The 16203-nt window shown below is 35.1% G+C and overlaps 1 protein-coding gene across 1 annotated transcript in view; it reads right to left on the bottom strand.

Moving 5' to 3' along the window:
- The window catches only part of NBEAL1 (neurobeachin like 1), a 195557-nt gene that overhangs the window by 79493 nt on the left and 99861 nt on the right, over positions 1–16203 (bottom strand). The window contains exons 26-32 of the mRNA XM_080798670.1: positions 12653–12741; positions 10050–10622; positions 9529–9704; positions 8660–8813; positions 8042–8170; positions 3252–3557; positions 3005–3154 (exon numbers count right to left, since the gene is read on the bottom strand). Of these exons, the coding sequence (XP_080654796.1) occupies positions 3005–3154; positions 3252–3557; positions 8042–8170; positions 8660–8813; positions 9529–9704; positions 10050–10622; positions 12653–12741 (1577 nt within the window). The remainder of the gene's footprint in view (positions 1–3004; positions 3155–3251; positions 3558–8041; positions 8171–8659; positions 8814–9528; positions 9705–10049; positions 10623–12652; positions 12742–16203) is intronic.

The raw sequence follows: 16203 nt of genomic DNA on the forward strand, positions 1-16203 counted from the left end.
ACAGTGCCAGGAAAGTAGTGAGCTCTCAGTGAAATGTAGCTGTTATTACTATAATTGTTACTATAATTATTACTAGACCTTTAGGAAATCAATGATTTGGTATTATCAAATATTTACCACAGATCCTTGCTAAGAAACCTGAAGTCATGATAGCTCCATAATAATTAAACATGAATTTCATGGTGGGTGAAGTTTAAGCAAGAGTATTTTAAGGTTAGGTTTCCCTAGAAAAGCTAAGGGTAAAGTTGCAGATAAAGTATTGACTGGAATAGAAATCAACAGAACTATGAGGACAGTGCAACAGTTAAAAAAAAAAGATTTTATTTGTCAGAGAGAGAGAGAGAGAGAGAGCAAAAGAGCAGGAGCGAGCACAAGCAGGGGGAGCAGCAGGCTTTCCACCGAGCAAGGAGCAGGAAGCAGGAATCAATTCCAGGACCCCTGGGATCATGACTTGAGCTGAAGGTAGTCACCAAGGTGCCCCCACAGTACATTTCAAGAAAAGGAGTAGCAAACAAACAAACAAAACTGCCATTTTGGTTTAACCCCATATATACATAAAAATCAGGAAAGATATATACCAAAATGTTAATAGTGGTGGATTACAAAGGTTTCTTTTTATATCATTTTATGGAATAAATGTATTTTTATTTGGCCATCTTTGTTTCATGATGTTTGTTTTTAGATCCTGTACAGATTTTGTTAGATTGATATGAGTATTTTATTCTTTTTAGAGCTATTGTAGACCGTGCCTTTTCAAAATTTCAGTTTCCAGTTGTTTGTTGTTAGTATATAGAAATATGATTAAATTTTGTGTATTGATCTTATATCCTGAAATGTTGCTAAACTCATTAATCACAAGAGATTTTTGGTGAATTCATTCAGATTATCCATATAATAATATTATCTGCAAATAGTTTTATTTCTTCCTTCTCAAGGTAAATGACTTTTATTTCTTTTTCTATTCTTTTTAAAAAAATTTCTATTTATTTGAGAGAGAGAGAAAGCATGGTGGAACCAGGGGGAGGGGCAGGGGGAGAGGGACAGGAAAATCTCAAGCAGACTCTGTGCTGAGCCAGAATGGGGCTCAATCCCATGACCCCTGAGATCACGACCTCAGAGGAAACCAAGAGTCAGATGCTCAATAGACCGAGCCACCCAGGCGCCCCTCTTTTTCTATTCTTAATGCATTTGCTAGGACTTACAGTATAACAGTGACTAGAGGACTGGTGAGAGTGGATGTTCTCACCTAGTTCTCTTCTTACAAGAAAAGCACTCAGTTTTCCATCTTTTTCCCCCCTACAGATTTATTTATTTGAGAGAGAGAGAGAGAGAGCAAAAGCGCAGGGGGCAGGAGGATCAGAGGGAGAGAGAATCAAGCAGACTCTATGCTGAGTCTGACATGGGGCTTGATCCTACGACCCTGAGATCACGACCTGAGTGAAAACCAAGAGTCAGATGCTTAACTGACTGTACCACCCAGGTAATATGAAGCTGGCTGTAGGATTTTTGTAGAGATTCTTTTCTATTTCTAGTTTGCTGACAGCTTTGAACATAAAATGGATGTTAAATTTTGTCAAGTGCTTTCTCTACATCTATGGATATGATCATTAGTTTTATTTTAACAAATATGAATTTGGTCCACTATCATTATATTGATTAATTATCAAATGCTGAAGTAATCTTGCATTCCCAGGATAAATCACCTGGTATAATGTATTATACATTATATTATTATAATAATTATTACACATTATTATACATCAGGCAAAAAGCCCAATTTGGGACTCGATCCCAGGACCCTGGGATCATGACCTGAGCTGAAGATAGATGCCCAGGCACCTCGGAAGGTTTTTAAAGTCTAAATTCAATTTCTTTAATAGATAAGATTATCCAGGCTATCAATTTATTATTGAATTAGTTTTAGAAATTTACATGTGTCAAGAAATTGATCCACTTAAGTCATCTTATTTATGTGAATAGATTGGTTGGTGGCAGTCTCTTATTATCATGTTGGTATATGTGGGGTCAGTGGTGATATGCCCCCATCATTCCTGGTAATGATAATTTTCCACTTTCTTTTTTTGCCTTGTCAATCTGGCTAGAAGTTTAACAATTTTATTGACATTTTCAAAAAGATTTATTTATTTATTTTAGTATTTATTCGAGAGACACAGAGTGTGAGTGAGCGCAGGGGAGGTGCAGAGGTGAATGGGAGAGAGTCCCAAGACTATACACACTGAGAGCAGAGCCTAACTCAGGGCTCAACCTTACAACCCCTGAGATCACGAACAGAGCTGAAACCAAGAATCAGATGCTTAACCAACTGCGCCACCCAGGCACCCCAATTTTATTGACATTTTAAAGAACTAGATTTTAGTTTTAATTTTCTCTACTGTTTTCCTGCTTTCAATTTCATTGATTTCTGCTCTTATTTTTGTTAGTTTCTTATTTGAAACTAGTTTAGATTAGTTTTCTTTCTCTAGTTTAAGATAGAAACTTAAATTATTAATTTGAGGTCTTCCTTCTTTTCTAAAGCAAGTATTTAGTGCTATAAATATTCTGTAAGCACTGATATATGCCCAGCCTCCTTAGAGATATGTACTATCAGCTTAACAGACTTTTGCATATCAACTATGCATAGGGCATTTTGACATTAACTTTTTAATTGTTACTGACTAATCTTTTTCTTTCACTTCTGAAATATTTTTAAGATTTTATTTACTTACCAGAGAAAGAGAGATCACAAACAGGGGGAGAGGCAGAGGGAGAAGCAGACACCCCGCTGAGCAGGGAGCCAGATGTGGGAATTGATCCATCATGACTAGAGCTGAAGGCAGATGCTTAACCGAATGAGCTACCCACCACCCTCAATTCTGAAATAATTTTCAAACAACAGGAAATACTATTTGTTTTCAGAGTTCAGACATGTTTACTCTTATCTGAATATTAAATGCTTGAAATCAACATAAAAAACTAGATACGAAAAACATTTAATAATTTTTACCTGAAACTTAAGCTTGCTTTCTCCTCCTTCCCGGTCTCGTTTATGCATATTCACCATTAAGGCTTCATAACAATTCTTCCAATAAAGTGCCATGTCCTCATGACCCTCATAAAATGTATGGGTTTCATACTGCTTCATGTAAGGCACGATCTTGTAAATATACATATATATACACAGAAAATTTAACACAGACTTCTATAAAAATGACAACTTAGAAAAATATCACTCAAAATAGATTAAAACTTACATATTTTTCGATGTAAACTTGCCATTCATTTGAACTGCAATATTCTTGAAAATCTTCAAAAAATGAAGAGCTACCATTGGTAAAAGGTAAAGAAGGCAGGTGCAAGTTCATGAAGAGAAGTTCATAGATTTTGGAAACCAGGGTACGGACCAGGGGAATCAGAAATGAGTAGATTTCAGTCTGTTCCTTAATTGACTGACTTAGAACATGTTCCAGCTTCCCTAAAATGTAACATGCTTCATCCTGATTTTCAATCACTTTGGTTTGAAGAAGGGTGTTTAGCTTAGCTGACGCCATTGCACAAACCTGAGGAACCATATAGGTGAGAAAGAACAGAATAAAGCAGACATTTAGCAAAAGTTCTCTGGCTCTTCCTGAAGTTTTGTTTTTTTTCAAAATCATAATTACAAAAGCAGAACATACAGAAAAGGTGGAGTGGATAATTAATCACCCCAACATCCATTCTACTCCTTCTTATAGTCTGCAAGGATAGGGGAATGATTCCATCTCTAGTTCCAACAATAGGTCTTAAACGATATAAATCAAACAGAATATCCAACCACCTTCCACAGTGAGTGGCTCAGGTAACTGATCTTTCAGTCAACTCATGTTGCTGTTTGAGTCACAGGGATTCATTTGGGGATGGCCTTATCAGTTCAAGTTCAGAACTTTTACATAAAAACTGTCAAGCACTGTGAAGGGTTTCAGACTTTGCCTAACCTCCAAGCTAACAAATTAGTCTGCCACAGTTTCTTAGATGCTGGCAGAAGACATGAGACTCCCAGTTCAGAGACAAAGACTTAGAGCAATCTCAACAGCCAGATTATCAGTGTTTAACCTGGTTCCCTGAACTGCTATTCCCATGGGGAGAGATGAACAGGACTAGATGATGGATGCACAGCAGTGGCTGCAGTATAGGGGAGGAAACCCAAACATAAGGAACCTAAATCTTCTATACCAGGCAGTAAATTAGCCTGAACTTTTCCTTGGAGGGAGACACTATCTTTATTATACTGGGCAGTAAACAAAGCTTCCTTTTGCTCTGGAGGGAGACAGAATCTTGGTCTTCCAAAGTTGTTGACTATATCTGCATCCTCAAAAAGGTAGTTCATAATGAAAACATCTAGTGCCTCTATTTATAAGATACAGAGAAACACAAGAGATCCATGAAGAACTGTCTACCAACAGTGACGGTAGAAAGAAGGACTCTCTCTCTCTTTTTTGAAGATTCTATTTATTTATTTGAGAGAGAAAGCATGAGCGGGGAGGGGGCGAGGACGGGGCAAAGGGAGAGGGAGAAGCAGACTCCCTGCTGACCAGGGGCTCTATCCCAGAATTCTGAGATCGTGACCTGAGCCAAGGCAGATACATAACCAACTCAACCACGCAGGTGCTCCAGAAACACTCTTTTTATCTGATATAAATGAGGAAGCATGTAGCACCAAATGCTATTGGCAGACATTTTGTGACAAGGGCAGCCAGCTTAAGACAAGCTGACTCATGAGGGAAAAGAGTGCTGTGAAAACAGCAAATAAATGGAACAGAATCCTTGATTAAATCATGCCTTAAACTGAACTACAGAATTTGCTATTATATGAGCCAATAAATCTCCTAAACTCAGTCAGTTTGGGTTGATGCTTCTGTTATTTGGAATCAAAGCATTATGATACATAAAGCATAGGTACAAGAGAGACTGAGTCCTTGACAGAAATGTCACTACCCTTAAACTTCCCAAGGAAAATACATGTACTAATAAGCCCAGGCAAAGGAATGCTCCATATTCCCATTAAACATTGTTCTTAACCCTAACACAGGAAGGTAAATTAGGTCATAAATGGGGTCTCCTTCTGTCCAGACTAGATCTAAGCCGTATAACCATGGTAAGACAAATGATATAAACTATCTCCTTCTCACTTAATACTATATATTACAATGTTGGATCTTATTACTTTCAAAATGAAGAAAAGCAAGAGAAAAGAGGAAAGTTATCAGAATCTGACATCATTTTATGATTGTACTTGTTTCAAATGCAGTCTGAGCTGTATGCACAGGTCTTTGCAGGCCAAGACAATAAGAGACCTTAAGCAGTCTTTCCACACAAGCCTTAAAAAGGCAAATAGCACTGGAGGAAACAATATCTAAGATGGCTCAAGACTTTAACTTTTCTCCTTTTAACTTAAGCTTCTACTGGTGAAACTTTTATACTCTCCTCAGACTTTTGCAAATCCTTCATTTTAGTCTTTGAATGCGACTAAAACAACTTAATTATAATAGAGAACAACAAATATAAGAAAAAAGGATATAAAATCTCATCACATAGGAAATTCCAATACTAGCAATTCTGGGCTTTTTTGCTATATCTTTTTAAAAATACTGTTTATTTTAATTAAAGTTAAATATCTAGTGCTTTGTTTTTAACTTATTATCAAATAAACCATATACTTATGTATTTATTTAAAATTATAAAGATACTTGTAATGAATACAAGATAACTTATTTGACCACTGTCTTAATTTTGGATATACACACACACACTACATAAGTAGTGTGATACATACGACTCCCCCCTACCTCCACTATAAAGAGTACTGGATTAGAGTCACCTGAGAAATTACAAAAAATACCAATGCCCTAGTTCCTCCATTCTGATATAATTACTAAGGATGATGATCCACAAAGGTTATTTTTAAAAAAGCTCCTCCAGGTGATTTCATATTCTCATCACTGGTTGAGTTAACCAGGGACAAAATGGAGACCACATGCTGCACTAAATAAATCAACAACCACCTAATCCTGCTTTAGAGACAAGCTAGGAAATGCTGACATTTATGTCAATATAATGCTTATATAGAGGCAATTAACCAATAAGTATGAGTGAAACAAAACAAGTTTGTAGCCAGATTGGCAAAGAAGCTCTATTATAATCCCTTTAAGGGAAGAAGTTGCTTTCCCAGCCTTTTATGTTTTTATTCCCAAGAGAAAAAAATTAAACAACTAGCTAGTAAAAAATGTTTTAGGTTACTAACTACTGGTAAATAAGGTATCTTACCTATAGGTTATGTACTCTATTTATGTTTTGCCTTCAGGTTTTTTAAAATTTAAGTTCAATTTAATTACCATATAGTATATTATTAGTTTCAGAGTTAGAATTTAGTGATTCATCAGTTGCATACAACACCCAGTGTTCATCACTTCAAGTGCCCTCCTTAATGCCCATCACCCAATTACTCCATCCCTCCCCCACTTCCCCTCCAGCAACTCTCGGTTTGTTTCTTATAGTTAAGAGTCTCTTATGGTTTGCCTCCCTCTCTATTATCATCTTATTTTATGTTTCCTTCCCTTCCCCTATGTTTCTGTTTTGTTTCTTAAATTTCATATATAAGTAAAATCATATGGTATTTGTCTTTCTCTGATTGACATATTTTGCTTAACATAATACCTTCTAGTTCCATCCACTTCATAGCAAATGGCAAGACTTCATTCTTTTTGGTGGCTGAGTAATATTCCATTGTGTCTGTGCATGTGTGTGTGTGTGTGTGTATTACACATACATATATACCACATCATCTTTATCTATTCATCTGTTGATGCACATCTGAGCTCTTTCCACATTTTGACTATTAAAAACATTGCTGTTATAAACATGGGGGTGCGTATGCCCATTTGAATCTTTATTTAACAAGTACTTATAGAGCTCTACTATAGGAGAGACACTGGATATTTAATGGTGGACAAATTAAACAGGTATTTTATTTATGGAAATTTCATCAAAGATAAACACTAAGGGTGACTAGAAGTGGAAAAGGAAAAAAAAAGAGTCCTCACATCTAAAATAACTATCTGGCATACTGGCTGCTGCTGCTTTAACAGCCACCAAGCTAGTATTACTGAAAAAAGCCCCAAAAGCTATCCTCATCTTACTTCTAGGTAGAGAAAAATAGACTACCATGAACATCTATGTGCACAAATGTCTGGAATTTTGGATTATTATCTGAGTATAAGAGTGTGATCATTTTTTAAAAGTACCCAATTCATATATTTTCCAATTGCATTTGAATGGCTGCACAATTCAAGCTTCCACCATCCATGTATCAGAAAGCCCACCTTCCTATTTATCTAGCTTTTCTGCATTTTCCATGTTTCTACAATGAGTATGTCACTTTTATGATTAAGAAAAAAAACCCCTATTTTTAAAAAGTTAGTAACGAAGTACTACTCATATTATCATATTATCAAAATATGTGAAAATTTCAATCATCTGAAAAAAATATACACATAGAAAAATACTGATAGTTATTTCTTCTCGGGCTATGGGATGATGGATTTATTTTCTTCTCTTTTTGTTTTTGTGTATTTTCCATAATGAGCACATGTTACTTTTACAATTAGAAAAAAAAAATCTATTGAAAACTATGGCCTTTAAAAAATATAGCAACCTTATAGAACTTTAATCTCTCCATATTCTCATCATTATGGCCAGTTTATATATATTAGAAACCATACCTATCCCTACCAAGTACTTAAAATTCTAATTATCAAAAGAAAATAAAAAGGGTCAAGTATAAATCCTTTAAAAGGAAAACTTAAAATTACAGAGTCATATACATCAGGAAGAAACAATCAATGAGCTGCCTCTGAAGCCTCTTTCTGATTAACAAAACTGAAACTCGAGGGAAATCATGGATATTTTTGGAACTATTAAAAAAATAAAAATACTGAAAATTTATTATCATTTAGTAGTACACAAATAACTCCTATACTGCATGCAAAGTATAGAAAATAACACAAACCTGCAAATTTCCCCTTCCAATGAATCCTAGAAGCAACTGGATTTGGATTCGAGAAAGTTTTGCCCATACTTGACCTTCAGAATACCAAACTGACAGACCATCGAAGAGCAGCATCAGATCGTCTAAAAGCTATCACAAGGGAAAAATTGAGAAACAAAAACATTGTCTTAAAATCTACTGATGAGTTTTCCCCAAAGTAATACACATCATAAATATTTCAAAACTAGCTTAATGTTCAATTGGTAAAAGAACTATCCTAGTAATAGCTAACAAAGTTAATTATCACATTTTATCCATGTTCACTGTATCTGACTAAATATTAATGCTCTAAAAAGAGAGGGTACAGGGGCACCTGGATGGCTCAGTGGGTTAAGCCTCTGCTTTCAGCTCAGGTCATGATCTCAGGGTCCTGGGATCAAGCCCAGCATCGGGCTCTCTGCTCAGCAGGAAGCCTGCTTCACCCACCCCTTTCTCTCTCTGCCTGCCTCTCTGCCTACCTATGATCTCTGTCAAATAAATAAATAAAATCTTAAAAAAAAAAAAAGAGGGCACAAAATTTTTTTGTTGAATAAAGTCCTTGACTACCAGAAAAATAATATCAAGGAGTTATTACTGCACCTTCTCAGTCCACATGTTTGAATTAACAAGCCCCTCTGACTGCAGAAAGTCCTGTATGATCAAGATGAGTCGGAAGGCATTTTCAGCAGTTACTGGATTCATTTTTGATTCTCTGTTTTCTGTGACTGTCCATTCTAACATGTTCTGTAGCAAACTAAGTGCAAAACAAAATCCTCTTAAAATCATTTTAAGTTTAGAAAAATAGTAAAACATGAAAAAAAACCCCGTTATTCATTATTATGTCTTTAAAGATACACTATCACTGGAAAGGATCAGAAGATATTTAATAACAATGAAGCAGCTTTTTAATCTCTAAAGTACCTATCTTTAATAAACTTAATATAAAAGGCAAAGTAAAAGTTATCTATTTAATTATAAAAAAGTTATTGAAATAATTCAAATTCCAGTCTCTAGTAGGTACTTAAAAGTTTAAAGTTGGAAACTGGGAAGGTAAGAAAAAAAAGCCTTATAGGTCTTGCAGAAGGTCTAGCCCTGCAGAGAACTCTAAGTGCTTTACAGAAGTAATTTTTATGAAAACACTACTTGGTTCCCTCAGCATGGAAACTCTCAAACATGGACAAGACTGCAGAACACAATACAGCAAATGTTTACATGTTACAAAAACTAATTTAAACAATAAGGACTATATATTACTGAAGCCCAAACTAAAGATTTAAATCTCCTCACACCTTTGGATTTCTCTCTAGATTCCATTAAAATGGCAACAGAGAGGAAGAGGGGCTGAGCACGAAGTTTTTCCTTTTCTCTCACTAAACCCACTGAATCCTGAATAAATGTTCAATAAAAAGTATTATTTTAGACTCCCATCCACTCCAAAGGAAAGAGTAAATCACCAACTGAATGCTTACATTAATTTTATTTCATCTGATGGTCGAAGTAGTTCACTGGATATTCCTGGCTTACTTAGTGCTGAAAACACTTGTCCCCGTTCAATCCAAGTACTATCATCAGACTTTTCTAATCCCTTACACATTACATAGTTCAAAATATTTGTCAGTAATTGAAGAAGCTCCTCCTCACATCTCTAGAAAAAAGATGAACTAATATTAAATTATTGGAAGGAGGTGGTGTTAAAAGCACATAGAAAGAACCATCACGTATACTGACTGTAATCATTTAACATATTTTTAAAGTGTCTTGATGAACCCGAAACTTTGCTAAGTAGGCCCTAGAGATACGAGGATGACTAAAACACCTGCTTTTCTCAAGATACAATTCAGTGACTTCCAGGCTTCCAAAATCTTAGATCATGAGACTCTGAACATGAATAGAATATGGAATTGTTAACAATTACATACTTCTAAGGATTAGAAGTATATAACAGACATGTGAAAATAAAAATAGCATTTGGACACATAAGGAATTTTACCTCTTGGCTTTCAAGTAAAGAGAAGTCATCACCAAACCCAGGATCATTTATGACACCGCTCTCTTTGTCAGACTGCACAGAAAATGATTTGGTAGATTCTATCGGGGAGGGCGTGCTAGGCAGGCTGTCTGGCATGTGACTTCCACTGTCGCTCAGTTCACATGAGTCTATTCCACTGAGATCTAAACTCAGATGTGAAGGGTTATTATTCCAGAATTCTTCTTGATTCTCTGATCTGAAAGATAATTCTCCCACAGAACTATCTTCTTGAAATAATGGTGTGTTTGAGTCTAGAGAGTGTCCATCCTCTAAACTCCACTGATCTGAAGACACATTGGCTGAGGCAAAAGAGTTGACTTTTTCCTCATCAATCTTTTCATCAAAGTTCTTAGTATCTTCAGCTGATAAATTTTTATCACTGTCTTTTACTGAAACAGCCCTACTGTGCTTACGAGGAGTATTTCCATTTTCAAAATTTGTTTTTAAAAAAAGCCTAATTAAAGTGTCTTGCCAACCCACTTGTTGAGATATTTGATGTGCTGCATCTGGCTGGGACTGCAAAATCTGTAAAATCTGCAAAGATTAAGAATACAAAATTCATCAAAAAGTACACAGTACTTCACATCAAAAACAGTTCCTTTTCTGTTATTTTAGTGACAAAGTAATTTAATGAGAAACTGTGGGAAGATATACTTTCACAAGATTATGTTCTTAACTGGATTACAAACTATCTGTAGGTACACACTGTGTTTTTAACTAATCTGCATATTACTCATTGTACATAGTACTTAAATATTTGCTGAAAGATAAAAAAGGGAAAAAATGATCCTCCACATGTCAACATACTCATGTTTTTAATTTGGTCAGAGAGAAAATATAACTAGAATGAAGGTATATATAAAATGTAATAAAGCTATATCCTCTCGACTAAATATTTGCCATGAGCCTACTACATTTATTTAGCAAATACTGAATATGTACTATGTACCAGACCCTCTTCTGGCCCTAGGGTTAAGGGAGTAGTAAAGATGACACACTGACACTTTAATAGAATCTAGATATCCCAAGAATGTTTCCTTGGCTCATTTTTTTTTACAGGCAAAGTTAATGGTTGCTTTTGCAAAAACATATTTTTTCCATTAACTCTATATTGTACAAACACTAATTCTAACAAGATGGATGCCACTATTTAGCTGTAAAAAGAAACTGAAATTAAAGAAGAAACACTGACATGCCAATATGTATGATCTCTACTATACAACTGATTCCACATTTTTTAGATTACAACAAATTCTTAAACACTGTCAGATACCCAGTTAAGATCTTTCAAACATTTTTATCACAAAGCCAGTAAACTTCTATGTAGATGAAAAAAATTTTTGCTCCCAGTATTTAGAAAATCTCATTTATCTCTAACTCTGACAAGTGTCATAGGAGATGAATAATGTTGGTAGGGACTTCAGAATCAATGGCTCTAATTCATGCTGATGCTGATACAGAAAGCAGCATGTCACAATGCGTCACAATAATGTGAAGTTCCTTTCCTCACTAATGCTGTCAGTGAGCTACCATTACTTTACTGATGCAGAATATCCATTTTTTTCGTAGGAAAGAAATTTTCATGATTTTAAAATTTCCATAAAATAAGACTTATTTTATGGCTACTTTATATGCATGTAATGGATAAAAACTAGGCTGCATTGAAAGCTGTTTTCAAACTGAAAGGAAAGAATCAATCTCTATGACCTGCTTCAAGAACACTATGCCAGAATCCATCAAAATGTGGAATACGAGTACACTCTGACACAGCAATTCCATTTCATGGATTATGTCTCAAAGATGTACTATCAAAACCAGGTAAAAATATATGTAAAAAAGTTCTTAACAGAAATTTTACACAGAGAAACAGGAGACAACCTAAACATCCATGAATAGGGAACCAGGTAATACTTTATACAATAGCCACAGAATAAAAACTATACATAGCTGTTAAAGAAAAAGATATATATCCAGACTTACTGATGGAAAAATACAATAACATAATTAGGGAGTAAAAGTAAAAAGAAAAGCAAGGAAGCAAATTAAATACTAGGTCAGTGACTACTAGTGGAAGAGAGAGGCAGCCATAATCAGGAAGAAGCACACAGAATAACTATTTCTTGACTCATTTAAAGGCAGGCATTGAAGGCAAGTCACTGTTGATTTTCCACAAAGTTCAAGATTCAGAAATTCTAAAATATGATATATGAATTAGAAATGATCATAATCGTTGAAGTTTCCTGACAAAAAAACTATTCTCTTGTACTAATTTTTTTTTACTGTGGAAAGAGAATATTTCCAGGAGACCATGTAAAGCTACGAACACATTTTTATGCTGATTTTTTAATTACAATGAAGTTAATTCACCTCAAAAAAGAAAATTACTTATTTATAAAATTGTGTCATTTATAAAATAACAGAAATTAAAACGCACACTCAGTGTAAAATACTCAATATAAATTTATTCATTAATATATTCATCATGAATATAAAATTATTCATCAAAATTATTCACAATATAATAATACTGTCATTTTTAAAGTACATCTTAAAAGTTTACTAACCTTTCTGCAGATAACCACTCTGACATTTATATGTGTTCTGTGAGATATATATACCACAGACAACAAATCTTTGAAATTAATAGCAGGATCTATGGTGGGAAAAAAAAAAATTTAAAATTAAATTCCAGAGATACCCAAAGAGACTGTGAGTGACAGTTAGATAATAATTGTTTCATTTTTATTTTTCTCACGGCCAACAAGATATCCTTTATTTTTTTCTAGCTTTACAGTGATATAACTGCCATAAAACAGCATATAAATTTAATTTACAACATGATAACCTGATATACTTATATACCACAAAATAATTACCACAATAAGGTTAGTTAACATCCATCACTTCACATAGTTACCATTTTCCTTTAGTGGTGAAAACTTTTAAGATCTGCTCTCTAAGCAACTTTCACGTACATAGTAGTATTAACTATAGTCACCATGTTGCGCTTTAGATCCCCAGAACTTATTCATCTTATAAGTGGAAGCTTGTATACTTTGGCTACCTTCACTCATTTGCCCTCTGCCCCCAGCCCCAGCAACTACCAATCTACTGTTTCTAAGAGGTTGGTTTTTTTAATTTCACCTATAAGTGAGACCATAGAGTATGTGTCCTTCTCTGACTTATTTCACTTAGCAGAATAACGCCCTGCAGGTTCTTCTGTTACAAATGGCTGAATAATATTCATATAAAACACCTCATCATTATCCACTCATCCATCAGCAGACATTCAGGTTGTATGTACACCTTGGCTATTATAAATGATGCTGCAATGAACACAGGGATGCAGAAAACTCTTCAAGATAGTGATTTCATTTTCTTTGGATATGTATCTAGTGATGGATTGTTGGCATATATTAGAGTTCTATTTTTAATTTTTTGGAGGAACCTCCATACTGTTTTCCACAGTGGCCATCTAATTTGCATTCCCAGCAACAATGCACAAGGGTTTCCCTTTCGCCATATCTTCACCACCACTTGTTACTGTCTTTTTGGCAATAGCCACCTTATCAGGTGTGAAGTGTTATCTCCTTCTGGTTTTGATTTACATTTCCCTTATGATTAGAGATGTGGAGCACCTTGTCAACTACCTACTGGTTATTTGTATGTCTTCTTTGCAAATATATCTATTCATGCCCTTTGCTTTTTTTTTTTTTTTTTTTTAAATTTTAGTTAGTTGACATACAGTTCAATACTGGTTTCAGGAGTTGAGTTCAGTGGTTCATCATTTACATGCAACACCCAGTGCTCATCATAACATGTGGCCTCCTTAATATCCATCACCCACATATCCCATCCCCTACCCACCTCCCTCCATCAACCCCTCAGAGTTTGTTCTCTAAGCGAAGAGTCTCTCATGATTTGTTTTCCCGTCTCTTTTCTTTCCCCCTCCTGAAAGTTCATCCGTTTTTTTTTCCTTAAATTCCACATATGAGTGAAATCATTTGGTATTTTTCTTTCTCTGATGGACTTATTTCACTTGGCATAATAAACTCTGGCTCCAACCACGTCATCACAAATCGCAAAATTTCATTTTTTGATGGTTGAATAGTATTCCACTATCTTCTTCATCCATTCATCAGTTGATGGGCATTTGGGCTCCTTCTATGGTTTGGCTATTGTTGATATTGATGCTATAAGCATTGGTATGCATGTACCCTTTCAAATCTTTATTTCTGTATCCTTTGGGTAAATACCTAGAAGTACAATTGTTGGGTCATAAGGTAGTTTTTTTTAAGAACTGCCATACATTCCTAAGTAGGAATTTAGGAATTTTTAGCTTTTTTAGGAATTGCCATACTGTTCTCCAGAGTGGCTGCACCTGTTTGCATTCCCACCAACAATGCAAAAGGATTCCTGTTTCTCTGCAGCCTTGCCAATACCTGCTGTTTCCTGCATTGTTAATTTTAGCCATTCTGACAGGTGTGAGGTGGTATCTCATTATGGTTTTGATTTGTATTTCCCTGATGATGAGTGATGTTGAGTACCTTTTAGCCATCTGGATGTCTTCTTTCGAGAATTACCTATTCATGTCTTCTGCCCATTTCTTAACTGGATTATTTGTTTTTGGGTGTTGAATTTAATAAGTTCCCTACAGATTCTGGATACTAACCCTCATTTGCAAATATGTTCTTCTATTTCATAGGCCGCCTTTTAGTTTTGTTGATTGTTTCCTTTGCTATACAGAGGTTTTTTATCTTGATGAAGTCCCAATAGTTCATTTTTGCTTTTGTTTCCCTTGCTCCCAGTGATGTGTCTAGTATCTTGTTCATTTTTTTTTTTTTTTAAAGATTTATTTATTTATTTATTTGACAGAGAGAGATCACAAGTAGGCAGATAGGCAGGCAAAGAGAGAGAGAGAGGGAAGCAGGCTCCCTGCTGAGCAGAGAGCCCGATGCGGGACTCGATCCCAGGACCCTGAGATCATGACCTGAGCCGAAGGCAGCGGCTTAACCCACTGAGCCACCCAGGCGCCCCTCTTGTTCATTTTTTAATTGGATTTTTTTTTTTGCTATGTTGTATGATTTCCTTACATATTTTAGGTATTAATCCCCTCTCAGATATTTGATTCACTAGTATTTTCTTCCACCCTATAGACTGCCTTTTCACTTTGTTGATGGTTTTTCTTGCTGTGGAGAAGCTTTTTAGTTGGATAAAGTCCCACTTGTTTATTTTTGCTTTTACTGCTTGTGTTTCTGGTGTCATTGCCAAGCCAAATGTAAGCACTTCTTCTCCTCCTCATGTTTTCTTCTAGGAGTTATATAATTCAGGGCTTACATTTAAATCTTCATTCCAAGTTAACTTTTGTGAGTGGTGTAAGATAAGGACCCATTTTCATTCTTTTGCATATGAATATCCAGTTTTCCTAACACCATTCATTGGACAGACTATTTTCCCCCCACTGAGTATTCCTGGATCCCTTGTCAAATATTAGTTGACCAGATATACATGGTTTTATTTCTGGGCTTTCAATTCTGTTCCACTGGTCTATGTGTGTTTTTATGCTAGTACCATACTGTTTGGATTACTGAAACTTTGTAGTATAGTTTGAAATCAAGAACTGTGATGCTTCCAGCTATCCTCTTCTTTTTCAAATTCTTTCTCAAAGACTGAACTGTGGGAAATAGTTATATAAATGCTAAAATAACTGTCTCATTTAAAATAAGGGTTATAAAAAAAAAATAAAATAAAATAAGGGTTATAGAGGGGCTCCAAGGTGGCTTAGCCAATTAACCAGCTAACTCCTGATTTCACCACAGGTCATTATCTCGGAGTCCTGGGATCAAGCCCTGTGTCAGGGAGTATGTTTCAGGACTCTTTCTCTCCTTCTTCCTTATCCTCCCCCACATGCACTCTCTCTAAAATAAATAAATCTTTAAAAAAATAAGGTAAGAATTATAGATGTTTAAATTTTATGAAGAAAATAGATTTAGAATATTTGACAGTCTCCTGAGTAAGCCCTAAATAACTGTTCTTTTTTTATTAATTTTTTATTTTTATTTTTTTTTAAAGATTGTATTTATTTATTTGACAGACAGAGATCACAAGTAGGCAG

This window comes from Martes martes, assembly GCF_963455335.1.
Source record: "Martes martes genome assembly, chromosome: 3".
Classification (NCBI taxonomy): Eukaryota; Metazoa; Chordata; class Mammalia; order Carnivora; family Mustelidae; genus Martes; species Martes martes.